Source organism: Oculina patagonica, chromosome 1, assembly GCF_052425735.1.
Source record: "Oculina patagonica isolate OP01 chromosome 1, crgOcupat, whole genome shotgun sequence".
Classification (NCBI taxonomy): Eukaryota; Metazoa; Cnidaria; class Anthozoa; order Scleractinia; family Oculinidae; genus Oculina; species Oculina patagonica.
In genome coordinates, this window is record NC_135758.1 from 16,883,503 (window position 1) to 16,908,947 (window position 25,445).

Consider the following 25,445-nt stretch of genomic DNA (forward strand, 5'->3'; position numbering starts at 1 on the left):
GAAAAGCTGAAATTTAAGGATGAACTGTTTATTAAATGAAGACCGTATTATTTTTTAATAACTAGTAAACAAACTGGTCGCCACGCATTTAAACACGAACTGACGAATGTTGCATCTGATGCAGTGAATCTGGTGAATGAGAACTTCCTTTAATATTTCTTTGTTTTCGACGGTGTGAACCACTGAATAAGTTTCTTTCCCATTGTGATGTTACTAGTATTAATTCGTTTCTAGCTGTCTTTTATATAGCTCGAATACAGCTACAATTAGCGGTGCAGCCTACCAGCATGGTATATTCCTTTCCAGCTGTCTTTGCGTGACAAGTTACACGTTCATACATTTTATTTTAAAATATGAAGTTCAGAGTTAATACAGTACTAGTATGCTGTAGACAGTGTAGACAAGGTGAGGGTAAGTTTATTTTCAAAGCGAAAGTTTACAAACTGTGCACTAACCGGTCCTTTGGAGAAAATATTTATGACCTTCGGCGAGGTTCCAAGTCTTCGCTCTTTTCGTAAATGATGAAAACTGCAGAATAATTTTCTCATAAAACTGGAGTGGTCGCGCCACAGTTTGTTTTCTTTCCCAATGCGATATACTTTTAAATCGGTTTTCTGTTTTCCAACGTGTCCAACGTGGTTTGCGTTCGAACACTTTGGCCCGTAACTTCGAATGCGATCAGCGCTACGGTTCATTGGTTTCGATTTTGTTTGTTCATGGATTTGATTGACATCGGTAGTTCAGATTTCTCCTCTGTTACGGCACTTACACCTTACGGCACTTACGGCACAAACTTCAGCTCTCAAAGTGTTTTGCTTGCAGCCATTGCGGCTGCAGCAAAACACAAAAATCAACACAGTATACTTACTGAACTACATGTTAAAGCATTTCCAAGCCAAATCAAGTGAAGAAACTAAGAAATTTAGTGCCGTGACAAATTCCAGAAGTGGTATTTAAAATTCCTCAAAAATCAAGTGAGTTTGTAAATGCCAGTCATAAACTAGTAAGGAAACATTCTGTCGCAAAGTTGGCATATTTTAAGAAAATAAAGTTTCTTAGGTCTGGGCTTGCACGTGCGGGAAATGTATTACATGCATTTCTGTAAGGTTGCCTTGGTAGGCAAAAAGGACTGGAAACTGAAACGTTCCTTAACTGTTTTAAGAGGCTATTTTTTGGTGCCCTCGTTTCTGACCCTGCGAATGAGGAGTTCGAGATTCGACTCGAAAAATTCCGTACTGACGGATTGGCTGTTTCTAAAGTTGCAATAAAAGCCAATCAGAGACTAGACGGATCTCTTAAGACTAACTATGGATTTTTCGAGTTAAATCCCATACATCTCTTTCCTTGGAGACAAGAGGTTACATTGATTTACCTTTCTCACTCTGTTTTGGATGGTTCCGTGAGTTTTCACTATAGCCACTATCATTAGGCGAATCAAGCTTTTCAAGAGTTGGAGATGCACATCTTTCATTCGCACTTTCCCTGTTGCTCGTGTCACTCTTTCTTCTTTTTTCTTTCTTCTTTCTACTCTTTTTACTTTGATTAACACTATTTCCTTCTTGAAGAGTACCACTTATATCGTTCACTCCCTCTATTTGATTACTTGACTCTCTGTCATTCGATTTCTCGTCTTTGTTTTGCTCATCTTCACAATAACTGTCTTTACCCGCTTTTTTCTTGGGCGTTTTCTCTCCAATAGACGGTTCACTTTCTCGCTTTTTTGAAGGCAAATGACAGCTCAGTTCTTCATCAGCTTTCCTTTTCAATGCAACCCTTTTAACGCTCGATGTAGGTGTTGATTCAATTGTACTTTCGGCCACGTTTCTTGACTCACTTTTTCTCCTTTTTTCTTTCTTTTTCTTTTTACTGTCTTTCAGCATTTTAACCTGATTATCAAGATTTCCTTCTTGAAGTTGACCACTGTTTTCGTTCACTCCCTCTATTTGATTACTTGACTCTCTGTCATTTGATTTCTCGTCTTCTTCGCTTCGCTTATCTTCACAACAACTGTCTTTACCCGCTTTTTTCTTGGACGTTTTCTCGCCTATAGACGGTTCACTTTCAAGCTTTTGTAACAAATCACAGCTCAGTTCTTCATCAGCTTTCCTTTTCAATGCAACCCTCGGAGATGTAGGTGTTGTTTCAATTGTTCTTTCAATGTTGCTTAACTCGCTTTTCCTTCTTTTTTCTTTCTTTTTCTTTCTACTCTTTTTCAGCATTTCAACCTGGTTATCACCATTTCCTTCTTGAAGTTGACCACGGATTTCGTTCACTTCCTCCAGTTGATTAATGCTTTTTCTGTTATTTGATTTCTCGTCTTTTTCACTTTGCTCATCTTTACTGTCTTTACCCGTTTTTTTCTTGGTCTTTTTCTCACCAGTAGACGGTTCACTTTCAAGCTTTTGTAACAAATCACAGCTCAGTTCATCATCAGCTTTCCTTTTCAATGCAACCCTTTTAACCCTCGGAGATGTAGGTGCTGTTTCAGTGGCACTTTCTATGTTACTTAACTCACTTTTTCTTCTTTTTTCTTTCTTTTTCTTTTTACTCTTTTTCGGCATTTCAATCTGGCTGACAATATTTCCTTCTTGAAGATGACCACTGATATCGATTCCTTCCTCTACTTCATTATTTCTTTTTCTGTCATTCGATTTCTCGTCATTTTCCCTTCCCTCGTCTTCACAATAACTGTCGTTACCCGTTTTTTTCATGGTCTTTTTCTCGCCAATAGACGCTTCACTTTCTAGCTTTTTTAACACATCACTGTTCAATTCATCATCAGCTTTGCTTTCCAATGTAACCTTTTCAAAGCTCGGAGATGTAGGTGCTGTTTCAGTGGCCTTATCCATGTTGCTTGACTCAGTTTTTCTCCTTTTTTCTTTCTTTTTCTCTTTACTTTTTTTCAGCATTTCAACCTGATTATCAAACTTTTCGACTTGAAGTTGACCACTTATATCGTTCAATTCCTCCACCTGATTGCTTGTTTTTCTACCATTTGATGTCTCGCTACACTCATCTTCACCATAACTGTCTTTACCCGCTTGTTTCTTGGCCGTTTCCTCGCCAATGAACGCTTCTCTTTCTGTTTTTTGCAACAAATCACAGTTCAATCCTTCATCAGCTTTATTTTTCAATGTTTTGCTCGTATTTTTATTTTCACCAGTGTCCTGCGTGGCAGTTTCAAGCTCCACGTGTTTATTTTGTCTTGCCTCGTTTCGTGTGTTTTCACTGCAGCCAATGTCATAAAAAGAATCCCCTTCAACGCTCGGAGATGTAAGTGGTATTTCAACAGCACTTTCCGTGTTGCTTAACTCCCTTTTTCTCCTTTTTTCTTTCTTTTTCCTTTTGTCCTTTTTACTCTGACTTATCTGATTTTCGTCTTGAACATGATCACCCATGTTATTCACTATCTCCACTTGATTACTCGTTTTTCTTTCATTTGATTTCTCATCATCATCGTTTCGCTCATCTTCACTATATCCTTCTTTATCCGCTATTTTCTTGGGCGTTTCCTCGCTTTTCTTTGTGACTGTTCTGTCGCTTACACACTCTTGAGTATCATTTTCCACCAATACGTTTCCATCTCCTTTCAATATTTTCTTTTCTTGTTCAGATCTCTTTTCAATGGGTTCCTGTGAAGTAACTCGAAGTTTCAAATTTTCTGGTAATGATTTCTTCGGTGTTGTTGTTCTATTACTATCATTTTCGTGATTAACTTTTCTCACCAAAGCATCTATACACCCTTCAAGTCTCCTCCTTTTTTGTTCAGACATCTTTTTAGTGGGATCCTGCGAAACATGTTCATGTTCCACATTTTCTTTCAACGTTTTCTTTGACGTTGTTGTTCTATCGCTGACATTTTCTTGACTAACATTTTCCACCAATGTATCTTCGTTCCCTTTCAATTTTCTCTTCTGTTGTTCAGATGTCTTTTCAGTAGGATCATGTGAAGCATATTCAAGTTCCACATTTTCTTCCATTGTTTTTGTTGAAGACACTGTTCTATCACAGACACTCTCGTGATTACCATTTTTAACCAATGGATCTTTATTTCCTTCCAGTTTCCTCTTTTTTCGTTCAGATTTCCTTTTTGTCTTGGTCCGTTTTCTCCTTCCATTCTTTTGTAACTTAACATCATCCGGACTCTTCTCGTCGTCATCTTCACTTTCTTTGGCTGTCTCGCTCGACAGTAGTGGCGAGTTTTCTCTTCTGGATCGCTTACTCTTGCACGGTGTACTCTTACAGTCCGACACTTGAAGACGATTCATAAAATCCTCGTAATCGTCACGCACTTGTTCACTGTCCGTCCCTCGGCTTGTCTCTTTCAGCCATGTGATCTGTTCTCCTTCTTTAATCGGCGTCAAATAAACTGGTGTCAAATTGTTGTTTTCTGCTGAAAAGGAATAACATACAACGCAACTTAAAGTTAACACAGTTGTACTTGTATTTTGCGGCCACTATTTACTGTGAAGGACAGGGTGACCGTGTTGCTTCCTTAGGTGAGCCTTTTTTTTTTTTTTTCACAGTGCCTCTCTCCACCCTGGGCCAGGTTGTTTAAAGCATAATTACGCTAATCCAGGATAAGCGTGAATTTTGGCTTTAGATTTTTAACTTTTCAGGGACATTTTCTGTTTTTATTTTCCGCCATCCAGTAATGACGTCGAATTACTTCAAACTCCACAAAACGCAAGCAATAACAACACTTCTATACAAGAGCAATTGAACCCTCGATCATTTTGTTACTGGGTTAGTGTGTTAAATCGGCTTTCGAGCAACCTGGCCCAGGAGGAGCTGGGTACCAGTAGGTTGTTGAGGCTACTTGACAAAACACTGCAGAGTAACTTGCAATAGACTAGCAACCAATCCAGGGGAGTAGAAATACTGCTTGCTGCTTCATTCTACAGACACCGGGCTAAGCCCAAACTGTGTGGACCACTAAGACGTGACCACCTGTCTTAAACTTGACCCTGCATCCCACATCTTGTCTGGACATTTCAAAATGAAATGGTGGAAAAACTATATTACGTTCCAAGTTAGAATTAAGCTGAAATTGTCAACTCTGCTCTGTTGCATGTAATTTTCTGAGGTTACACTAGGATTAGGTTCTAAAGAAACTGTTGTTCTGCATTCACATGCACCTGTGACACTCAATTGATAGGGTAAATTAATCATTTTTATAGATTTAAATGGCTGGTATTTCCAGCATTTAATTTTTAGTTCTTCATTTCTACCACTAGAAACGTCGGCTGCTGAAATTTACAACATCAGAAAATTAATGGAACGTGTCACGGATTAACAATAAATTATTATCCTGCGAAATCGCGCGGAATATCGCCTGATACTTAATTTGAAAACACCATGTGTGACATATTGAGCAGGATAATTGTTTTATTATTCAACAAATTGTCAACAAAATACTTTTTGTAGCTAGAAAAAACTGGGGTTGTGCAGCACTTCCAAGATTTCGGACAAATCTTGACAACCTACGTATATCGCAGGATATCTGTCACGTACGGATGACAGATAACAATCAAATTTTGACCATATTTGGGCAGCGTGCGCATTTGTTGAATAGTAACAAAGGATATGGGTGTTTAAAATATTGTTACTTTACACTGTTAGACAGTTCTCGAAGTTAATCTTGTTCGTTAGTTACTTTAAACAAAATGTCCAGGAGACTTATTTGTTCGCAGTGTCATTTAGATCCATAGAAGTAATTTCTTTACTTACATTTAGTTTTATGGTGAGTTTATTGGCAAAACGTAATAAAATAGACTAAACTAAGCCGTGCCACCGTCCCTTTAACTTGAATTACAGTCAAAACACCTCAAGCGTTCCTGTTAATGGTGGATCAATGATTCCATTAATTGCAAATTTGATTTCATTCTTTGCTTCAATATTTCTTTCTTGAATTGAATATTTCAATGTTCAAACGGCGACTTGATTGAAATCTCGAATGTTGGTTTCATTCATGCGACAGACACGTGAATTTAAAAAAGTTCCCCAATTTGCATAAAACGGGTCAACGACATTTTTCCCACTTTTTCTTCTGCCAGTAGCATTTTTGTGCCTTTTCAGTGCACCAAAATGTCTTGCTTCTCGTTTGATCATAGGGTTCAAATAAAAGAACGTGAAGAACAAAATGATTAGAAAACACCATGTGTGACATTTGACGGTTGACTAGTTTATGCAAATTCAGGCCGAATTCCCACGTGCCTGTCGCATGAAGCCAGACAATAATCCAATCAACATTCGAGTTTTGAATTAAATCGGCGTTTGAACATTGAAATATTCTATTCAAGAATGGAATATTGAAGCAATAAATGAAATCAAATTTGCAATAATGGAATCATTAATCCACCCTAGACAGGAAGGCTTGAGGTGTTTTGACTGTAACTTACTTATTAGAACTAACCTTCTTTCTCGTCTTCTGTTCCTGAAGCCACGTCTTTTTCGACATCACTTACTTGTTTCACAGATTGCATATCAATATCTTGTATTCCAGACTCTGATGTCTCCTCAATCGAGTTTGTATCTCTCCTTGGAGTTTCTTTCGCTTTCTGGGATATTTCTATGTTTTCTTTGCACCCGGTTCCCCTCTCGAGTTGTTTTCGTTTGTTAACGTCTTCTTCTTGTTCAGGAACTTCAGTCTTCAAGTCGTCCTTTGCTCTGCAATCAACTGACAAGACAGTTCCACCCACTGGTCCAGAAAACTCACTATCTTCATCATTGCCATGATCTACAGTCACAGTGTTGTTTTTAGATACATCAGGTGTTATTTTATCATCATCTTCATAATCGACATCCTCATCATCATTGTCGTCGTCATAATCATCATCATCATCATCATCATCACTTTTTGTGGTTGTTTTCTCATTGAGACATTGTGTTCTATGTACACCTACACTGTTTTCCACATGAACATCCTGCTCATCACTAGAGCTTTTTTCTGCAGACATTTGCAAATCTCCCTTCTTTTGTATCACTGCATCTCTTGAAGCTCCACTGTCAACTCTGTCTTTAGAGTCCAAGTGGTTTTTTATAATATCTCCTTCCTGTCTTTTAGCAGTATTTTCACAACAGTTGTCTTCTGACAGAGTGTTTTTCGTTTTCTGTATATTCGTAGTCTTCTTGCTGGGAGGGAGGACGTCTACTTGAAGTACTGCACCATCACCTTCTTTCCCCTTTCTTTGCCTGTCATCACCATTATTTACTGTATTAATTATGTCATTTCCCTGTAGAGGTCCCTTGTTCATTTGATGACCAGAAGTATATTCAACTTTTACATTTCTTCCATGCTTGATGCAAAGATTTAACTTTCTTATTTTAACTTGACACGTGCTAGCTGCAGATAACAAAGCGCTCTTTTTTGTCAAACGACTTTCTGTGTTGTTCCCACGGGAAGGCAGGGATCTTGGTACGGTGCACACTTGATTGGCTTCAGTGTTATGCGAAGACCTGAGTGCTTCATTCTCTTCCCCAACACTTCCACCAGCATTTCGTTTAGACTTACAGGGTGACGGAGAGACAAATGCATCTGTTATAATACCGACATCCTTTCGTGTGTAACATGATGTTTTGTTGGAAAATGCTTGTACATTATTCACACTTTTCACAACGCTAACATTATTAATGTCACTGTCTTCATCTTCATCATGACTGCCATCGCCATCATTATCATTATCATCGTCTTCAGCCACGTCCTCCTCCTCGTCATTATTATCCATTTCAGCTTCTGCATAGTTTTCCACTGCTGGGGATCCTTTGCCAACTACTTCCTTAGGCTGACCTGCAAAATACAATAAAAACACTTTGGTTCAATAAGGAAGTAAATAACCTTATAAGCCGGTCGGTCACTAACTGGAGTGAGAGGTACAAAACTGGAAAAATACTTAAACTTTAAAAACCAAGATCAGGTTAAACAATTAAAAGGTAAGGTTAAGTCTTGACCAAGTCACCTATCTTGCAAAAGCTTATCTCGGTTTCTGTAGCATTAAGCAACTAGGAGTAATTCTTATTCCCCCTGGCATGGATGGAGAGAGGCATTGTGAGATTAAAGTATATTGTCCAAGAACAAACACAATGATCCCAGCCAAGGCTCAAACCTGCATTGCTCAATCCAGCATGCTAATCGCTGGGCCCAATGTTGTGGGACACCTCCCACAACATTTTGAAAATATAAAGAAATGTTTGTGTGCAAAATATTGGAATTTATATTGTTAAATAATTCTGGAAAAATTAATTCAAGCACAGCAACAATGCTTTAACATGATTGTAAAATCTTTTGCTAGATATCACAAGTTTACATTTATAAACTGTATAGAAGTCACCTTTTTTTCTGATTCAAATACATTGTCACATGATTTTGCTTTTTCACTGTATTCTGCGTTGTTTGCAACCCAAGTAATGTGGTGGGAGAAAACATTGAAAGGGAAAGGGTCTGATTGGCCATGCATCGAGCATTTTTATTTCATGCGTCAGGACAATTATATTGATCACATGTCTGCTTGAAAATGTACTGACGTTGTAAGGAAAAGTTTAAAAATAGCATCAAAATTTGAAGAGTATTTCTCATCATTTCATCGTTAAGCTGTTGACTTCCTATCCAGTAATCAGGAAGAAAACAAACTAGAGTTGTAAAAAAATTGAGGTTCTATCTTTTTGTGCATAAAGAACACTGATTCTGAAATGTTTGGCAAGGCACAAAGGCAGTTCACTGTTAAAGGTGTTTTGAGGATTAATATTAATAGCCTAAACTTAATTTAATAATGACCTCAACATTATTAAGCTTTACATTTAAAATTGCAAGTTAACAAGAAGTTAAGTTCAAAAGAACTGAGATTGAAGGAATAAGAAAATTGGAATTGAAATATCGCATTGAAAAGTTATAGTCAATAATAAATTAAGCCTCAAATACTCAGTAAGTCCAGATAAACTTAAAGTAAGTTATGGCATACGTATATGGCAAAGTTTACAAATTGTGCAGATTCTGCTAAGTGAAATGTAATGTGAGTGTAATGTAGTAAATATAGTGGAATATATTGTGATGTATTATTGTAAGGTAGTACCATGTTACTGAAATAAAGTTTAAAAAATTCTTTCATAAAGCTTTTTGAATTGATCATACAAATTATTTTCTCCTCAACCCAGGCATGTCATTCTACACAAACATGAAAAGACAACAACAACAGTATTGACCATTTCCAACAAACTTTCACTTTATACTGGCAGTAGCTGAAATATTATTATTTCAACTTTTTCTCAACATTTCTTGATTCCTTATAAGACCATTCTTCTCACCTTCTTCAAACTCACTGTATAGGTCCATGGTACCTTCATCACTGTGAGTGTCTCCAACATCTCCATTTGATGCCACATCATTAGTACAAAGCCACTCGGCAACTTTAGATGCTGATGTCTCTATAGCTTCCTTTCTCTTTGGACGGCAATGTTCAGGAGAAGAAAACAAACTATGGTACTTTGATGCAGACAAAATTGCCTCACTTGAACTACGACGTATGTGATTTCCTGTATCTTTTGTTTCTTGTTGAGTACGTTTAGTCAATGTGTTCACAGCTTTTGATTTGTTTCTTACAGTTTCAGCTGTCTTTTGCACTTGATGTGATCTCTTATTCAGATCTAACGAATGGCACAAATCATCTTCAACACCAAAAGCCCCACTTTGTGTCTTTTCCAGCGACTTTTGTAAACATTCACTTTCATCCTGACTACCCTCATTTTGTAACTCTTGCATGTCAGCTACAAAGTGTGTCAGAAAAGTGTTTCCCTGGGTAGTCGTGGCATTCTGTCGCTCATCTTCCTTTCCATCCCTTGCAACTGCCACTTTGTCAGCCATAGCAGGTCTTGGTTTGTCTGTTTGGCTCAGTTTCTTGACGTTTTCGTTCTCCTTGCCACCTGTAGCATGAATGGTACAAAGTGCAATCAAAATCATCACCCTAGCTTCTTTCCAGTAATCTTCACAACTCAAACTGAATTTCTTTTAGACAAGAAAAAGTAATTCTAACACACTAATTTTCAAGCTTACAAAACTGATGTCTTGTCAGACAATAATTGTTTTTATTCTCCTGGGTTGCAGTGTCATGAGATTAATACAACTGTACTAACCATTTCCACCACTGGTCATTTTCATCATTCATAAAAAGCTGTTGAATGGTGGTTGAAAGCTTACTGAATTCTACACTCTTCTTATCTAGTTTTAAAGTAGTTTTAGTAGCTTTTACTTTGCAATGTCATCATTTCTTGCATTGTTTCATATACTTTTAAGTCAAAAACATTTTACTCTGTTATTTGAATGATATGCCTGGAAAATAGATGAAAAGTAAAATCAGCTAGATGTCTGTGTTGTTGTTCAATTTTGGGTAATTGTAAAGAACAGCTCCCTGTTACCGACTGTCGTTTAACTGTTGGTCACCTGTCTGTCATATGTTGGTCGTCTGTCGGCCGACAATCGGCCAACTGCCGTCCGTCTGTTGACCGTTTGTCGGCCGACTGTCGGTCGTCTGTTGGTAGACAACTTACCGACAGGTTTTGTCTATGATGTCAGCCAACTGTCGGCCGACAGACGGCCAACAGGCGGTGATGTGTTGGTAAGGTGTCGGTAAGATGTTGGTAAGTTGTCGGTTATACGGAAACACTTACCTTTATGTCTTTACTCCGTAATGGACCCCAAAATTTATAAGCAATTGAAAGAAAAGGTATATACTCCTTAGTTTTAGTCATCACTGCTGAAAACTAGCTTCTTTACTGCCGAAATCGACCGGAGAATTTACGCTAACCGCAGCCATATTGGATTGGTGAACTTAGTTACATAATTATTTCCCCCTCTGATTAAGGGTTCACAAAGCATTCTAGGGCAAATTTAGCAAGTGCGTGTCTAGAGAAGCTTTTGTAAACAAAGTTTTGCCTAAGTTTTGGATAAATCATCTTCAAACGTGGAAAAAAGCGGTTGTGATTTTTGACTGAAATTGAACATTGTCAAAACAACTCCGAATTTCGCATGCAGGTTTGTTTTAATATGTGTGTAAAGCATTATCTTGTATTTGTTTTCCCTGGGTTTTCCTTCGTTTTTGAGATATAACAATGCAAAAAGCTTGGTTGATCCTAGTGGCATCTTAAGGATATTTTTTTGATGAACAAAAAACAAACAAGTCCTTTTACTTGTCAGAACAATGAAACCAGCAAAGCTCAACTTGTTTTTTTTAGAATCAGAGTTGTTTTGGCAATATTCAATAATAAATTATTGTAGCCAAAAATTGCCCTCATCATTCAGGTGCCCTCTATGAGGGCATTACAAGAAATAGTACATGTCATACAAAACAAAAAATATATTTTTTTAATAGTTGAGTATAATTATTTTCTATCTAACATACCTTCAATGCGCTTGTTGTTTTTTCTGCTTCTCTGTTGCACTTTATATCTCTTTCCCTTGCCTTGTTCACCTAGCACTGGTCCTTCAGAGTCCCTAATGCTGACAGAGCTTGAGCTTTCTTCTAAACCAAGGCTTGAATTAGTTGTCTTTGAATTTGAAATATCTCTTGTCTGTTTTTTAAGCGGCTTTTCCTTGCTAGCTTCTTTTGATCTTTCATTGTCTAAAAAAAGGATTTTAAATTAAAAATTACTTAGTTAATACACTAATCGTCAATGCACGCCCTTCGATGGACACCTCAGGGTAAAAGGAACCGACAAAGGCCTAAAACAACATGGAGAAGATCAACTGAGGCTGAAGTAAAACAGACTGGGATGAGTTGGAACCAACTGGAAAAAGTGGCCAGTAGTATGGGTCTCATGCAAAATAAATCTGGTATATATCAAGACGACTTGACCAAATGAGCATAGTCAATGTTCTATTATACTCGCCTACAAGTTACAATTAACCACCATGATATGTTTAAAGTCAAAAGGATTCATGTGTTAACCTAATAATATGTAAACTAAAGTGATCAAAAGATTCAAATTTCTCACTGAAGGCAAATCTTTGGTTGTTAAAGATTTACAGAAAAAATCCAGAAACTTTGGTTGCAATCTCACTCATTGACAAGTGATTACCTGTTAATACACTGTAGTAATTTACATCATACCAAACTGTGTTACCTGATGAATAACAGATAATTTCACTTTGGTTTTGAAGAACCTTCCCAACTTGATATCTGTCTGGCAGACGTAATCCTTTCTTGTTGTGTACACTCAACACTTGGTCTCCTCTGCAAAAATATCACCACATTCAAAAATGACTATTAACCCTTTCAGTGCTGAATTTCTCCAAAAACTGGTTTTTTTTTACCGTTAAACTGAATTTTTGATGCTACGATCCTGGATTTCCCTTAACTTTACTTAAAAAGCACTTTTCCACAATGCAGCAAGATTTTGAGGAAGATTCCATTAAGAAATGTACAAAAATGTACTTTGGTGCGTGCGCATAAGCCAAAATTTGGACTTGTTTTTTTTTTTTTTTTTTTTTTTTTTTTTTTTTTTGGCGAAATCGTTTCCATTTTTTTTCTTGCTCCTTTTCCTTTCGTTTCTCTTGGCTTTGTTATTTCCACTTCTTTCTACTGTATTCGTCCTTCCTTTAGACCAAAAAAGTTTTGATAAAAACATTGGTAAACCCTGTCAAGAGGACCTCGATCTTTTACAGGTGTTTTGGCCTTTTTAAGCACCGATTTTGCACTAAAAAGTGATTGACTTTTTCTCGATTAGCTCTGTTAGGATGCGACCGATACGCAAAGTGAATAGTGCTTTGAAAAGGTCAAACCTAGCTCTATCAGATGCTTATCACCAAAATCTGCTGACTTTTAAATTAATGACGTCACAAGTGGTTCATTGACTGCTCCTCCAAATGTCGACAAAAGTCGACTTTAGCACTGAAAGAGTTAATGTAAAATTATTTGTAGTATTGTTTAATAGAAAAGTTCATGTATAGAATAAACTGTGTTCTCAATATGGACCATACATTCACAACCTAAGATAGCATTCTAAGCCCTCTTTCTGACTTAACAGAACCTGCCTTTTACGTGAACAGACAGAAGCAGTTGAATCTTATTTAACAATTGGTTCATGCTTTAGCATGTACTATCAAGTTATGGTGCATGTGGGAAGTTTGAAGCATGAGACAGGCTTTAAGCCAGGCGGCCATCCAGCCGTCCGAAGGACGGCCACTTTTCAAAAATTGGTAATTTTCGACGGCCTGTTTTGGGTGGCAATTTACGAACTTCTGTGGTTAATGTAACAAAACAGTGTGTATAAATTAAAAAAAACTTACATTCCTTTTTGTTCTCAAGAGTTGTTTTAGTCTTGCTGGCGTGTTTTTCTTCCCTATTTACACTTTTTTTGTTCGCATGAATCAAAGTTAAGCGAACCGATTTCACAAGCAAAGCCGCTGTTCAATAATATTAACTCCCCAAGTCGTGCCCAGGCTACTCTGCCGGGTGCTAAAAATAAATATGCACGTGGGTGCATATCCGTTCTTTCGTGTACGTTCGTGGCTTGACAACTTCAAATTTCAATCACTGTTCATAACAACTGGAGTTTCTGTCCCAAATATAGTTCAATGTTAAACAAGGTAAGTTGAGGAAAGGAAAAACGGCAGTTTAATAGCTTAATTGAAAGACGTTTACAGCTGCTCAGAGTCGCGGAAATCACGTCTTAGAGGCTTCAATTTTTCAAAATTTTCTGGAGGGGCATACCCCCAGACCCCCCCCCCATAAGCATGGCGCCTGCGGAGCCATGCAATGCGGGCCTTCGGCCCCACCAAAAAATGGACTCCCTCTTTCTAAATCCTGGCTAATTGAAGCCTGAGTCCATGAGAGAAGCGTAAGAGTTGCTCGAGGTGATAGCCAACAGCAACTCTAGCTTCCTGAGTGCCCTCCAAACTTCCCAAGTACACCATAACTTGATAGTGCACAGCTAACAGCATCAACCAATAACACTGCCGGTGGATGTGTACATCAAAACCCATGAGAGAAAAATTTTCTGGTGAAGGGATCTGCTTCAAATGGAACTGCTCACATTACCAGCGTGCACTATTGGATTACGGTGCACGCTTGCATATACTGAATTTGATTGCACAGAAGATGAGGGCTTCCCAGATTACCTATTAGCAGAGCTAGATGTAGAAATAGGAGCCATCACCTGTGCAATGACAGAAAAGGTACTCATCGGGATTTTCTTTGTTCTGTTTTAGGTTATCTTTTTTCCTTTAAAAAGCCACCAACTTAATACCAAACATATTATACAGTGGCGTTATTCGGGTAGAATTACCAAAAAAAAATAAACAACACACCGAAACTCCGGAAAAACCTCACGTGCTACACAGGCAATTTCTGGACGAAGTTCTTCGATGGTTTTTGTGACTGGAAACAGTACCTGTTTTCAAAATCACAACATTAATACATATTTAGTTCAAAAAAATAATAATAAATGAACTTGAGCTCTAATTTAAAGGTTATCTTCTCACCACAAATTCATATTTGTCGTCAAGACGCACATATAGTAATCTTTCGTCTCCGTCCGCCATTTTGTTTGCGAGCCTTTATTTTGAATATCCGCTGACTTCTTCTAACGTCATCCTCGTACCTTGCCTCGTACCCCAGGGTCTTCGTTCCCTTTGACCCGCGGTCAAAAAACAAAAAATCCTAAAAAACAAAAAACAAACAAAAAATCGCTCGTTTCTTCAAGCCTGCGCAGAAGGGACGAAGACTCGAGGTTAAATGCTTCTAACGCGGTCCTTCTGGTCCTTCTAACGTAGGCCTTCTAACGCACGCGCAGCTCGTGAAGCTTTTTTCGTCCTTTTTTCGCGCTTATTCGCGCCAAAACACGCGGCTGCGCAGGTCAACAGATGTCGCGTCCAAAACCACACACAATGGAAGACCCAAACGAAACAGATGCAAATTCCACGTCCTTTTTTACTTAACTTTAAATATACACCAAGATAATGGAAGGACAGAATTCAAAAGAAGGATCTTACCGTAAAGTTCCGAGAAGGTTGGGAAGTAGCCTCCACAATTCCTTGCGCCTTTGAGTTTGGTAAGTGATTTTAATAGCGAGCTGCCTCGTACGTTCCACATGCGGCAGCAATTACAGACTAAATTGTACTATTACCACTATGTTTCACAGAAGGTAGCAGCCTGGATCGATTTACGAATGAATTATCCCAATATTTTAAATAATGAAGCCCCAGGAATCAAATAATTTTGCTGACGACTCAGAGTACAGCGATTGCTAGCAAAACTTTAGGATGTGCTGCAGTAGATGGAAAGCTGTTTGGGCCAAAAAATAAAACTTTATTTGTATCCAACTGATAAAAAGGTACTACCAACAATTAAGAATACCCTTTATCGTGGGTCCCAGCGAAAAAACGTTGCAGACAACATATATAATATGAACAGTAAGCAGTCACAAAGTTTTTAGTCATCGTACTCAACAGTTACTCAGTGAGCAGCTAACTTGTAATATGCATAAAGGAGTGCAACTGTTACGAAGAATCAATCTTCCTAAAGGAAATCAAATCATGTTCGACTACAAATGTATGCTAGTGCCTCATAGCGCCATTTCTATTGGTCGAGTTCATATTGTAGAGCACAAATTCATCAAGGCGTGTTTCCTGTCCTACTGTGCCTCTGCATAGGAAAAATCATTTAAGTTTACTCTTGAGTTCTATTATCTGCCTGTGTCTACAAAGTTTCCAATGGAAGAGAAAGAATCCTTTCAAAATCCGTAAAGAGAACTGGAATAAAGACGAAAGCAAAGCACTCTGGGAAAACTGGCACTCACCCCAGTACCTTAGTTTCACGACCAGACTGAGACGTGCGCTCTGCGTTTTTCACCCACAACAATTCACCCGCGACCCGCGACAAATTACCAGCGACCCGCAAAGATTAGACACTCACTTTTGCGAAACACATTCCAAGTGAGGGAACATAAATATACGATGAACCTTTATTCCTTCGAATTCCTCATCCTAATTTTTTTTCATTTCCAGAAAGGTTGTTGAGGTGGCTAGTGCCTAGTGAAAGCTGGAAACCGAGTAAATGATAGGTGAAGGGCAGAAGGCTTAGCCGAGTGATTTAGGGTGCTAGTTTTCACTTATCAGGAGGTCCCTGGGTTAAATTCCCCACCCTACCACTAAAGGGATTTGCTTTTGGTAGTAACCAGCTTATCTCCTCGGCTTTGCTTTGCAAATATACTAACTTGTTCGCCTCCCATGTGCCTTTATTTGGATTTTAAGCGAGTTTCTTTTATAGCGTCTACAATTTCCACAGCAATCAGCTAAATCCACCAATTTTTTTATTTAAGTCTTCTTTGGCCTGAGCTCGGCATTTTCAAGTCCAAGGCAGCTTTTCTCTCCGCAGGATAAATCAGTGACTTCCTTCGTCGAATTATTGTAAATATCCCTTGTAAAAAAATACCACAACGGATCTTTTTGGGGGTTTCCTGCCACAGCCTAGCCGAGAATGAATTCACGAAAGGTATATATCTTCAATAGCGAACCCGCTGAGCAATACCACAAATTGGTTTTGCAGCCCTTCGTTAAGCCACAACGATTGTAAAGTCATCACATTAACTATACCGGCGACAGGCTGGGGAAAGAAAGAAAAAAAAAAACAATCAAAGAATAACACTGGTCTGTTTTAGTCCGAGTAAATATTTACAAACCATAGCGTCTACTAAGAAATAAGATTTTCTCGTGTAATAATGAACACATCTGACTGAGTTTCTGATCCTAGTTTTAATACATCTTTTCGCGTGAAATACAAAGGACATGGAACAAATATAACGAGTTCTTTTTCGCATTTTAAAGGTATCAGACGTCAGTTTTCATGGAAAAAATTGTCGAAGGCTAGTCGATATTTTCATCACATGATGTTATCAGGTTTTAAGGCATATCCGTAGTCAGGTATTTTTCAGGGGGCTGTTAAAGTAATTTAGCCAATTCAGTGCTGGTAATTTCCACTTCTTGCATGTTTGTCAATAGGGCTCACTCTAAGAGTGTCATGTCGAAAGTTCTCGCGTTCCAATGAGTGAGAGGAAAAACATATTTAACGGCCACCCACCAGGGAACACGGATCTTGTTTTTAAATCCATGGATTTTGCAGGGTCAGTTTTACGCTTAGATTGCTTGTATGTGAAAAACCACCTCCAATTTTCCAAAAAGCAACTAGAACGAGCCGTTTATTTTTCACTTTCCTGTCTCTCTCAAACATATTTTTTTTTCTTAGATCCAGGAATAGTTTTAAGCCCCAGAAGACAATGATAACAAGATTGGTCGGAGAGAAGCCGATACGCGACATGTGTTGTCGTCATGAAGTGTAGTGGGCAGTAATTCTGGTTAATACCGCGAAATAAAGGTAATTCAAGCAGGAAACACAGGATTGGGAGAAGTGCAAGGCTATCCTCACAATAGCTACTTCCTGCGGTCATGCAACGCAACAGGCGCCCATTGCCATTGGTCACTTCAGCGTAATCTATTATCGAATTTCACCCTACGTCAAATAATAAATCAATCAATCGCACGCTATATATTCTGGCATCATCTTTCGTTCTACTTACACTCGTCGAAAGCAAGCGAGAGTAACCTTTCGGGCAGGCAAGTGCCGTCGCTCGGTCTTATTATGTGGAGGCTTCTATGGTTGGCGAATTTGCTTGTTCTTTCGCGAAGTGACATTTCTTGCGACAATGCTATAGCAAAATGCCGGAGAGACTTCAAAAAATGCGGCTACATGCTCCTTCAAATTTTTGGATCCGCCTGCCAGTCGGCGTTAGGTTACGATCCAAACATGCGAATTACCGGGCCGATGAAGAAAACATGTCCACTAACATGCGTGAACGCCATTAAAAATCTCACCGCTACTCCTGCAGGAAAGGAAATGGAAACCTGCCAGTGCGATACCGATGCAGCATGTCTCACTCTGAAGGCGCGCTTACAACGATGTTTACTTAGCAGGGAAGAAAATTACACCATCTTCAGCTGTACCGAAGCAAGGAAACGATGCAATAAAGACAAGCAATGCAAAAAAATTCAACATAGCTTTCTGCGGCGATGTACGAGGTTAATATCAGGCGTGGAATGCTCTCGAGATTGTAAAGACAGTCAAGATGAATTGCTAAATTCCGAGCTGGGAAAAGCGCTCAACGACTGCGAGTGTGACGGACGAGAGGAACCATACTGCCGTGGGATTCGCGCAAATTACGAGGCGCTGTGTAAAGGGACGCGCGGTCCTCGAGTTCCCAGCGTAATAACGTCGCCAACAGAACGTAGAGTTATGGCTAACCAACAAAGTAGAGCCAATTCACAGTTTGAACTTCCTGTGTGGATTTTCTATGCAGCAATCATGGCACATGTATACGTGTTTTGCAATCTATAGCCGTTTTGTTTATTTTGAATGTGACATTTGTTGGTTCTTCTAACCCAGACTTTGAACAATACTCGTTCGTTAGAAAATGAAGAAATTGAAGCGTTCATTAGTGTGTTTGTGAGTGTTGTAATTGTTCCAAGTTTTATCCAGTCATTTCATCCGTTTTTACTCGCCGTTCACAGCACTCAGTGCACCGCATGCTGACAACGAAAGAATTGTACAAAGCTATTCATTCTGTATAGAGAATTGTCCGGAAAGGGATTATTTTATAGGGCTATTGATAATTTAGTTTAGCAGTTTAATCAACTTAATCGAGTGTGTATATAACAGTTTGAACTTTGCATATTTCATTTTGTCGAGTAGGAACGATCGAAAAACTTCTTAGCCGAAAACTAAGAGATTCGATTAGAGCACTGAGCCATTTGACTCTATCTTACTTAGGAAGTTTGTAGAAGATAGCATCCATTATTACCAGCTCTATGACTCAATTCGTTCTTCGCGTAATCACTTCGCGACAACAAATTTGACAAGTTGGAGGGCTGTTGCGTTTTTGTTTTTTACGGAATTATAGGCAATAAGTAGTGCATTAAAAAGAATGCTTGAAATAGCATCATTATTGTTATAATCTTGGGGTCGTCTAAACCATTATCTTTTCATAGTGGGGTCATTCTTTATATTGGCATTTATGTCGGCTAATCGAGCCCAAGAGGGCTTCATATCATGGATTAGCACCCAATAATACCGTCAGATATTTCCCCGTATTTACTCGTTTTTTTTTCTACGTTTAGGGTACGAAACGCACTCGGAACGCAAAATAAAATGACATAAGTCTCCAAGAAAGAACTTTCTTAAGAACAAAACCATCTTGCTTTAATTTAACTAAATATACAGTAGTCTGATCCGAGATTTCAAATTTCACACCTTTTCAATTTGTTTTTATTTAGTGGAATTAAAAGTAAATACGAATGTATATAATGATTAACATGAAATAAATAATTTCATCTTAGAAAAGGTATCGTCACAGTGTTATTCTGTTTTTCTCGCCAAACAGCAGATTTACATTCTGCGGTTAATGTCAGTGCTTAGTACCCTGGTCCCAGAGTTATCGTTCTATTTCTTTTAGGAAAGCGGAAAAAGGATGCGAAAGAGCCATGTTGATGCGTCGAAGCGCAGCTAAGACTAGGCTACTAAGACAGCTAAAATTTGATTTGGAAAAAGGAAATAAAAAATCTCTGGAACGAAAGTACCTTATCTGCCTGAAAGCAGAGTTAGTAGTCTGTTAACTCTGCTGAAAGCGAACATTTGAATGAATGTGAAACAGTGTATTGCATTGCAACTTTCGAAAACAAGCTCGAAGTTCCGACTATTTCAAAACTGCCCAAGTCTAATGGATAAACTTCAGAGATACACATCTTCAGTCCCTCATTCTGTGACTTCTCCTTCGTAAAGTTTTTGTTTTACTTTATTAGTTATCTCCCGCTAGAGATTACACAAACACAGATACTCAATCCTCAATCAATAATTAGGTGATATGTGGTCATATGTGCCGCGGAAAATGAGAAATTGAGTGAAGTTGCACTTTTCTAGTGCTGTGCTGTTCTGTCTCAATCGCACCTTCAAGCTAAGGGCACGCAAAAATTTATGGTACAAAAAAAACAACACATTTTATTGATTTCACAGGTGATATATTCAAGTGTTGATGAAATAATAATCTTTTCCTGATCTCCCGTAAAGAATTAATCCACTGTACTGGAAAGTGTACAAGATTTTATCTCTCACTCGACCAGGGCAGGATTGATTTCCCAGTCGCTAACGTGAACTGTTTGGTTTGTAAATGAAACTACCCTGATATCGAATGCAAGGTTTGATTTCCTTTCGCAAAAAAAGAAAAAAAAAATGAAATGAGAAGACTGAAACGTCGGTGATCAAAGCAGGCTTCATACTGCGAGAAACCTCTTGTGGTTGCAGTAAAATAAACACTTGTTTCCTCATCAAACGAACGGACAGATTCGTAGAGCGTGAGAGAGAAGAATAGGGTGGGATAGCCTTGGTCAGCTTTTCTATTTACAGTTGTTAAAGAAAAGACTACATAAACGCATAGTTCACAAAATGGCAATATCATTAGCTTACAACTTTCACTAAATTACAAATATTTAGCGTAATATGTCCTTTTCTCAGCAATGAATCTTAGGTTTCCAATCTTTTTTTTTTTTTCGTTGATAGGGGACAAAGTACAAGACCCGCCTAATGGCACATGTAGTTCAGTGAATAGAGTGAGATGCGAGTCACAGTGTAAATGACTGTTTGATTGCTCAGGGTTATTTTAGAACACTTGATTTTCGTCTTCTGTTGACGCTAACAGTGCCAAACATTACCATCAGTTACACAGTGATCCAAATGGATTCCTCGGCGGGTTGATGATAGAATGTAGGACGTGTCGTAAATCAAAATAGCATTTAGCTGACACTCAATCTCGCGCACTAAGTCAAGGAACTTTAATAGCTTAAAAAAAAGTCCAAATGGCTGGGTAATGATTGTCAGTATTCACTAGTTTTTGACTTGACGACTCTCCTGGAATCCTTAACGCGCCACAGCGAAGACATAAAATGTTATAAAAGGAATATCGAGCATGCTAAAGTCTCGAGTTTCCTGCAATGTTTTCAACGTCTGGAGGTGATCACGAAAATCGCTTGACGAAAGAATTGCTTCAAATTGTAGCAAATGATTCACTGTGATATCAAGAAAGATGCATCATATTTGTTTAAGTGTATACAAGACTTGAAGATAAAGATTTCGCGCTATCTTGAAGATCGCTTAACAGTAAACGACAGAATGTGCAAACCACGAGACAGCCATTTCCGCTATCCAGATTCAATTACAATCCATTTCATTTAGGGGCTCTTCAGTTTTTCGCGAGGTCACTCTAATTTGGTGAAAATTTGTTTCGTTACGACATGCCGCGATTTGATTACTGCAAGAATTGCCATCACCTCAACGCCGGAATTGTCAAATTTCTGTTTGTTACATGTAATAATAAAAAGTTGTTTTAATCGATTATTAAGATGTCTACAAGTGACCAACTGGAAGCTTCGACTGTAGAATATCTTATTTTCCAACATTATTGCTGCTAACTTCCGTTTTAAATGATAACCCCAAACATCAATGTGTCAACACGCTCTTTTCATAACAAATATTTCCTTTAGTATTGCAAACCGTACCCCCGGGGTGTTTGTCTTCAGATCAAAGTATCATCGTAGTTTTTATCGCGTGTTTTTTCGTAATGTTCACAACCTTAACCCAATGGCGGTTTTTTGCGATCTTAGTACATGTACTGGCATATGCCTTCAAACAACTATCAACGTTATTAGAAACAAATTAATCAAAAACACGACACATGTGTTTAATTATAGTGTTTTTAGGTACAATTCGCACTTGAACTATACCCAACCCAACCCAATATTGTTAAGTTTGCACAATGTAATTTAAACTAAAATAGTTTTAAATCTAATTAACTTTTTTTGTCCCACTGCTTCAGATTTGTCTATTTATAGGAAAGAAACCTGCGTAAGGTTTTTCAACTATGTCTGTTTATAAACTTTTGAAATGTTTGCAATCGACTTGGATGATCGCTCTCAAGGCAAACTAAGACAAGTCACTTACAGTTGTGACACATAGGTCGTTTTAGCATCCGACACATTTCATCATTACAGCAAGGTCTACATTCTTGCAGAGGTGTCAAACTACAAGATCTTTCGCGAATAGAAGGTGAACCTCATTAGTTAGTCTGCTTTCAAATGTACTAGACATTCGGCGCCTCTTACTATTTAAGCTGTTACTTGAATGTAAATGAGTTCATAAACACTCTGTGACCCGTTATTTGCTTCCCTCAGCCATGCCTCAGTAGGTGCCCAGCCAAGTGCATGTTTGTTGAAAGTGCCTAAAAACAAGGGTGTGCTTGAAAGTTCAATATAAGGCTCAAACTTTGGACCCCCTACTAGATTCTTCAGACCATACTGACATTATTATTCAGTTTGGCAGCGCTGTCTTTTTAGATTGAGTTTTCTTGAATATTTTTGTAATATTACATTTCCACCGACACGCAGGATTTGAGGAATAGAAGGTCACTGCTCGCCGCAGTCTCTCGGAACTCAGTGTCCTCTGCAGGTATTCGGTTCACACGTAATGGGCTCCTCGCTCACGACAACTAACAGAGGACCTAAACTATGTGGCTGTCGGTTTGATATTTACAGGAGACCTGGCCTTAGCTAGCAACAGGGCACGCAAAGACACAAGTCTGTTTATTCAGATTTAAAAGACGCACGTTCACGAAAATAGAATGTCTGAACACTAAAGTACTTATCGCGTGATGTTGTGGTTTCTATCATGATCATTAACACTCGTACAGAATTGTTCAAGCTATTCACTAGCAAGGGGGGAAATATGACGTAACCATTGGCCCTTTTTCTCCTGCAAAGACACTCGATAAGGATGCATGTTGCGATATTAAATAAATTGGAATGGAGTAAATTCGGTGACCAGACAGTAAAACCAATTAGGTGCTTTCAATTGCTGCACGCAATACACTTTGTATGACTGTTTTGAAAACGCTTGCTTTAATCAGCTTAGGAATTTTTAATATATTTAATTTTTGAAATTGAATAACATGTTTTCGTCAATGTAAATCGTCAAAGTGAAAATCACATTTACAAGTCGTCAAAATGGCTTGTGCCATATTTCACCCAAAGCGAAAGCCGTAAAACGTGTTCACGGGGGTTTTGTGGTTATCTATGTGAGGTTTATAGTATCATTATATGTTTCGTTGCACTTGACATTAGGGTTACTCAGTGGCGAAATACTTGCTGAGTATCCGAATTTCCCTTTCCAAGTTCTAGTGTTTAAACTAATTATTTTTCTATGATCATCAGATTTGATTGATAGTTCTGTTGTCAACGATGACATTTCAGGATTTCTGAAATTTATGGATTTACAATATGCATACACGATAAGTTGTTTCAGTGTTTGGTATGTGATACGGGCCAGATCAGGTTATTCCTAAGTCGGGTTTATTAGTTCAAAGTAAACATCCCACCGATTGAAAACACTATTTTAAGTATCAAATATTCTTGGCCCTGCCTAATGTTAATCTGGAATCAAAGCTCATCAAGCGGTTTCAACGATGGATACGAACCTTCCAGGCATTCTAAACTCAAAATGTTAAATCTCCTTACCAATCCCTAAAAGTTTCTCTTATGTAAGTTGTGAGAGTTTGGTACTTTGATCATATCTCTCCTGATGATCACGCTTCACGTTCTTTCTGGGTCTGGCAAATGCGTGATTGACTCGGCTGATAAAAAATAAATCGCGTGTCAGACTTGTGGTAACAGCCATGTACCGCATAACAAACAAACAAACAAACAAACTGGACTGTTAAACACAAATCTTCTGGCCATGTCCAGTTCACCAACAAAAATTACGGAATGAACTATTGTATGTAAATAACGAATCAACGGTGTGCAACGAATGACATGTTGGCACCCATTACTAAGCTTGTATTAACTCTAATTGGCTCTGGCGACTTCAGCAACAACAAAAAATTATTGAAACAACTTCATACTCTCTGAGTATGGTGGATCAAAACTGCATAGAGAGACAGTGTCTGTCCTAACAAGACAAAGTGATTTCTTCTCATCCGTTCAGAAGTGTGGCCTGCTTTGCTGGGGGCGGAAACAAAGTTTACCAATACAATCTCCTTTGTTTATTTTCTCCGTCTCCTTTGTGTTGTGCATGCATTGTGGCTTTCTTTTTAAATTTCAAGAAAAGAACAGATAACTTGCTGGTAAAGTCACCCACCACCATTTTTTTAAACTTTGTTGTTAGAAGTCGAGCGATTTCTCAGCTCTTGGTACTACATAATTAAGATAAAAAAGACGAACAAAAAGCCGCTGTCGATGGCAGTCTAAACTTCCAACTTGAATAGTTGGCAACTGTACCATCAGTACGCAGCCCTTCATCACTGTGTTGTTTGAAAAGCCCTCTCCCTCCCCCCCCCCCAAAAAAAAAAAAAAAAAAATTAAGCGGACGAAAGCGCCAGACAAACTGAAGGAAACAACAATGGAGAACAAAGTCCCCGCCCCCTCAAGAAACCGGCGCATGAACCGGCCGGCGTCTTTTGTGCCGTAAAGTAGTATCAAAGGATATTAAATGACGCTTTGGGGTGAAAAAACATCACGACAAGAGCAGTTTTTATCTTGAACATCATCTCCGTAAAGCGGTTTTTCGGGGTCAGGTCATGTTTATCACTTTAAGTCTGGAATAAAATTGACAGAATGATACAGCGAGTTCTGATCTGTTTTACAAAGATTTCAACTGACAATGCAAACTGCATATATACGTGACTACTCAAAGCTTTTTCAATGTTCCGCAAAGCATAGGGGAAGGAAGGCCGGCCCAACTAAGTTTTACAAGGGAAGCCGCCAAATTCCCAGCGTCAACATTTTCAAATCAAGCTTGGGTTTTTGCGGTTTGTTCACTTGAGAGTCTCTGATTTGCTAAATGTACAGTTACATTAAAATATTAAGTCAGTATTTTTCCTACATGTTGTTTAAATCATCTGCGAAAGCGACGAATAAGGGGTCTGTTGTTTTACACAACGAGGTCAAGTTTAAACGCCGGATTCAGTGAACGTATCAAAACGTAGTCGGACCTTAGTCAGATTAACCCGCGGTTTTAGATTCTGGAAACAATCCATGTTTGAATGAACACTCTTTTAAAAGGCAGATGATTAACAGCCCTGACAAGGGAATAAACTTTACATGGTGACTTAAGGATTCAAAAGACTGACGATTGCTCGTGTACTGAACGCACCTACGAATTGTTCACACAGGTTTAGGTTGGTTAGTAAAACGCGTGACGGTGAAACGAGAATGGGCGTAACAAGAACAGAAAAAATCTCGGCGTCACGCCGTTTAATACCAGTTAACGCGTTCAACTAACAACTCGGCCAGGTTTTGTAATCCTCATTTAGAGATCTGTTGGTACGCGGTAGGATTCTTTCAGCGCTTAAAGGATGTTAGAAGT

The 25,445-nt window shown here is 38.5% G+C and overlaps 2 protein-coding genes across 4 annotated transcripts in view; one reads left to right on the forward strand and one right to left on the reverse strand.

Annotated features, from left to right (window-relative positions):
• LOC144659260 (uncharacterized) overlaps positions 1-14,533 on the reverse strand; it is a 17,172-nt gene extending 2,639 nt beyond the window's left edge. For 2 of the 3 annotated variants that reach the window (XR_013571877.1, XM_078519687.1), the window contains exons 1-7: positions 14,471-14,533; positions 14,297-14,379; positions 12,112-12,221; positions 11,391-11,609; positions 9,301-9,915; positions 6,416-7,789; positions 1,373-4,393 (exon numbers count right to left, since the gene is read on the reverse strand). Coding sequence is in view for 2 of the 3 variants with exons in the window: in XM_078519687.1 (XP_078375813.1) it covers positions 1,373-4,393; positions 6,416-7,789; positions 9,301-9,915; positions 11,391-11,609; positions 12,112-12,221; positions 14,297-14,379; positions 14,471-14,530 (5,482 nt within the window). In the remaining variant the exon portion in view is untranslated. The remainder of the gene's footprint in view (positions 1-1,372; positions 4,394-6,415; positions 7,790-9,300; positions 9,916-11,390; positions 11,610-12,111; positions 12,222-14,296; positions 14,380-14,470) is intronic. The other variant, XM_078519693.1, reaches the window with a different exon arrangement.
• Positions 14,534-16,840: 2,307 nt separating this feature from the next.
• Positions 16,841-19,379, forward strand: LOC144659320 (growth arrest-specific protein 1-like). The gene has a single exon (XM_078519735.1). It carries the CDS (start codon positions 17,625-17,627, stop codon positions 18,375-18,377), a length of 753 nt encoding a protein of 250 aa, XP_078375861.1. The 5' UTR covers positions 16,841-17,624; the 3' UTR covers positions 18,378-19,379.
• The last annotated feature ends 6,066 nt before the right edge of the window (positions 19,380-25,445 follow it).

Bases quoted from the DNA above. Each gene is read 5' to 3' on its own strand.
- LOC144659320 (XM_078519735.1), top strand. From the start codon at position 17,625: ATGTGGAGGCTTCTATGGTTGGCGAATTTGCTTGTTCTTTCGCGAAGT.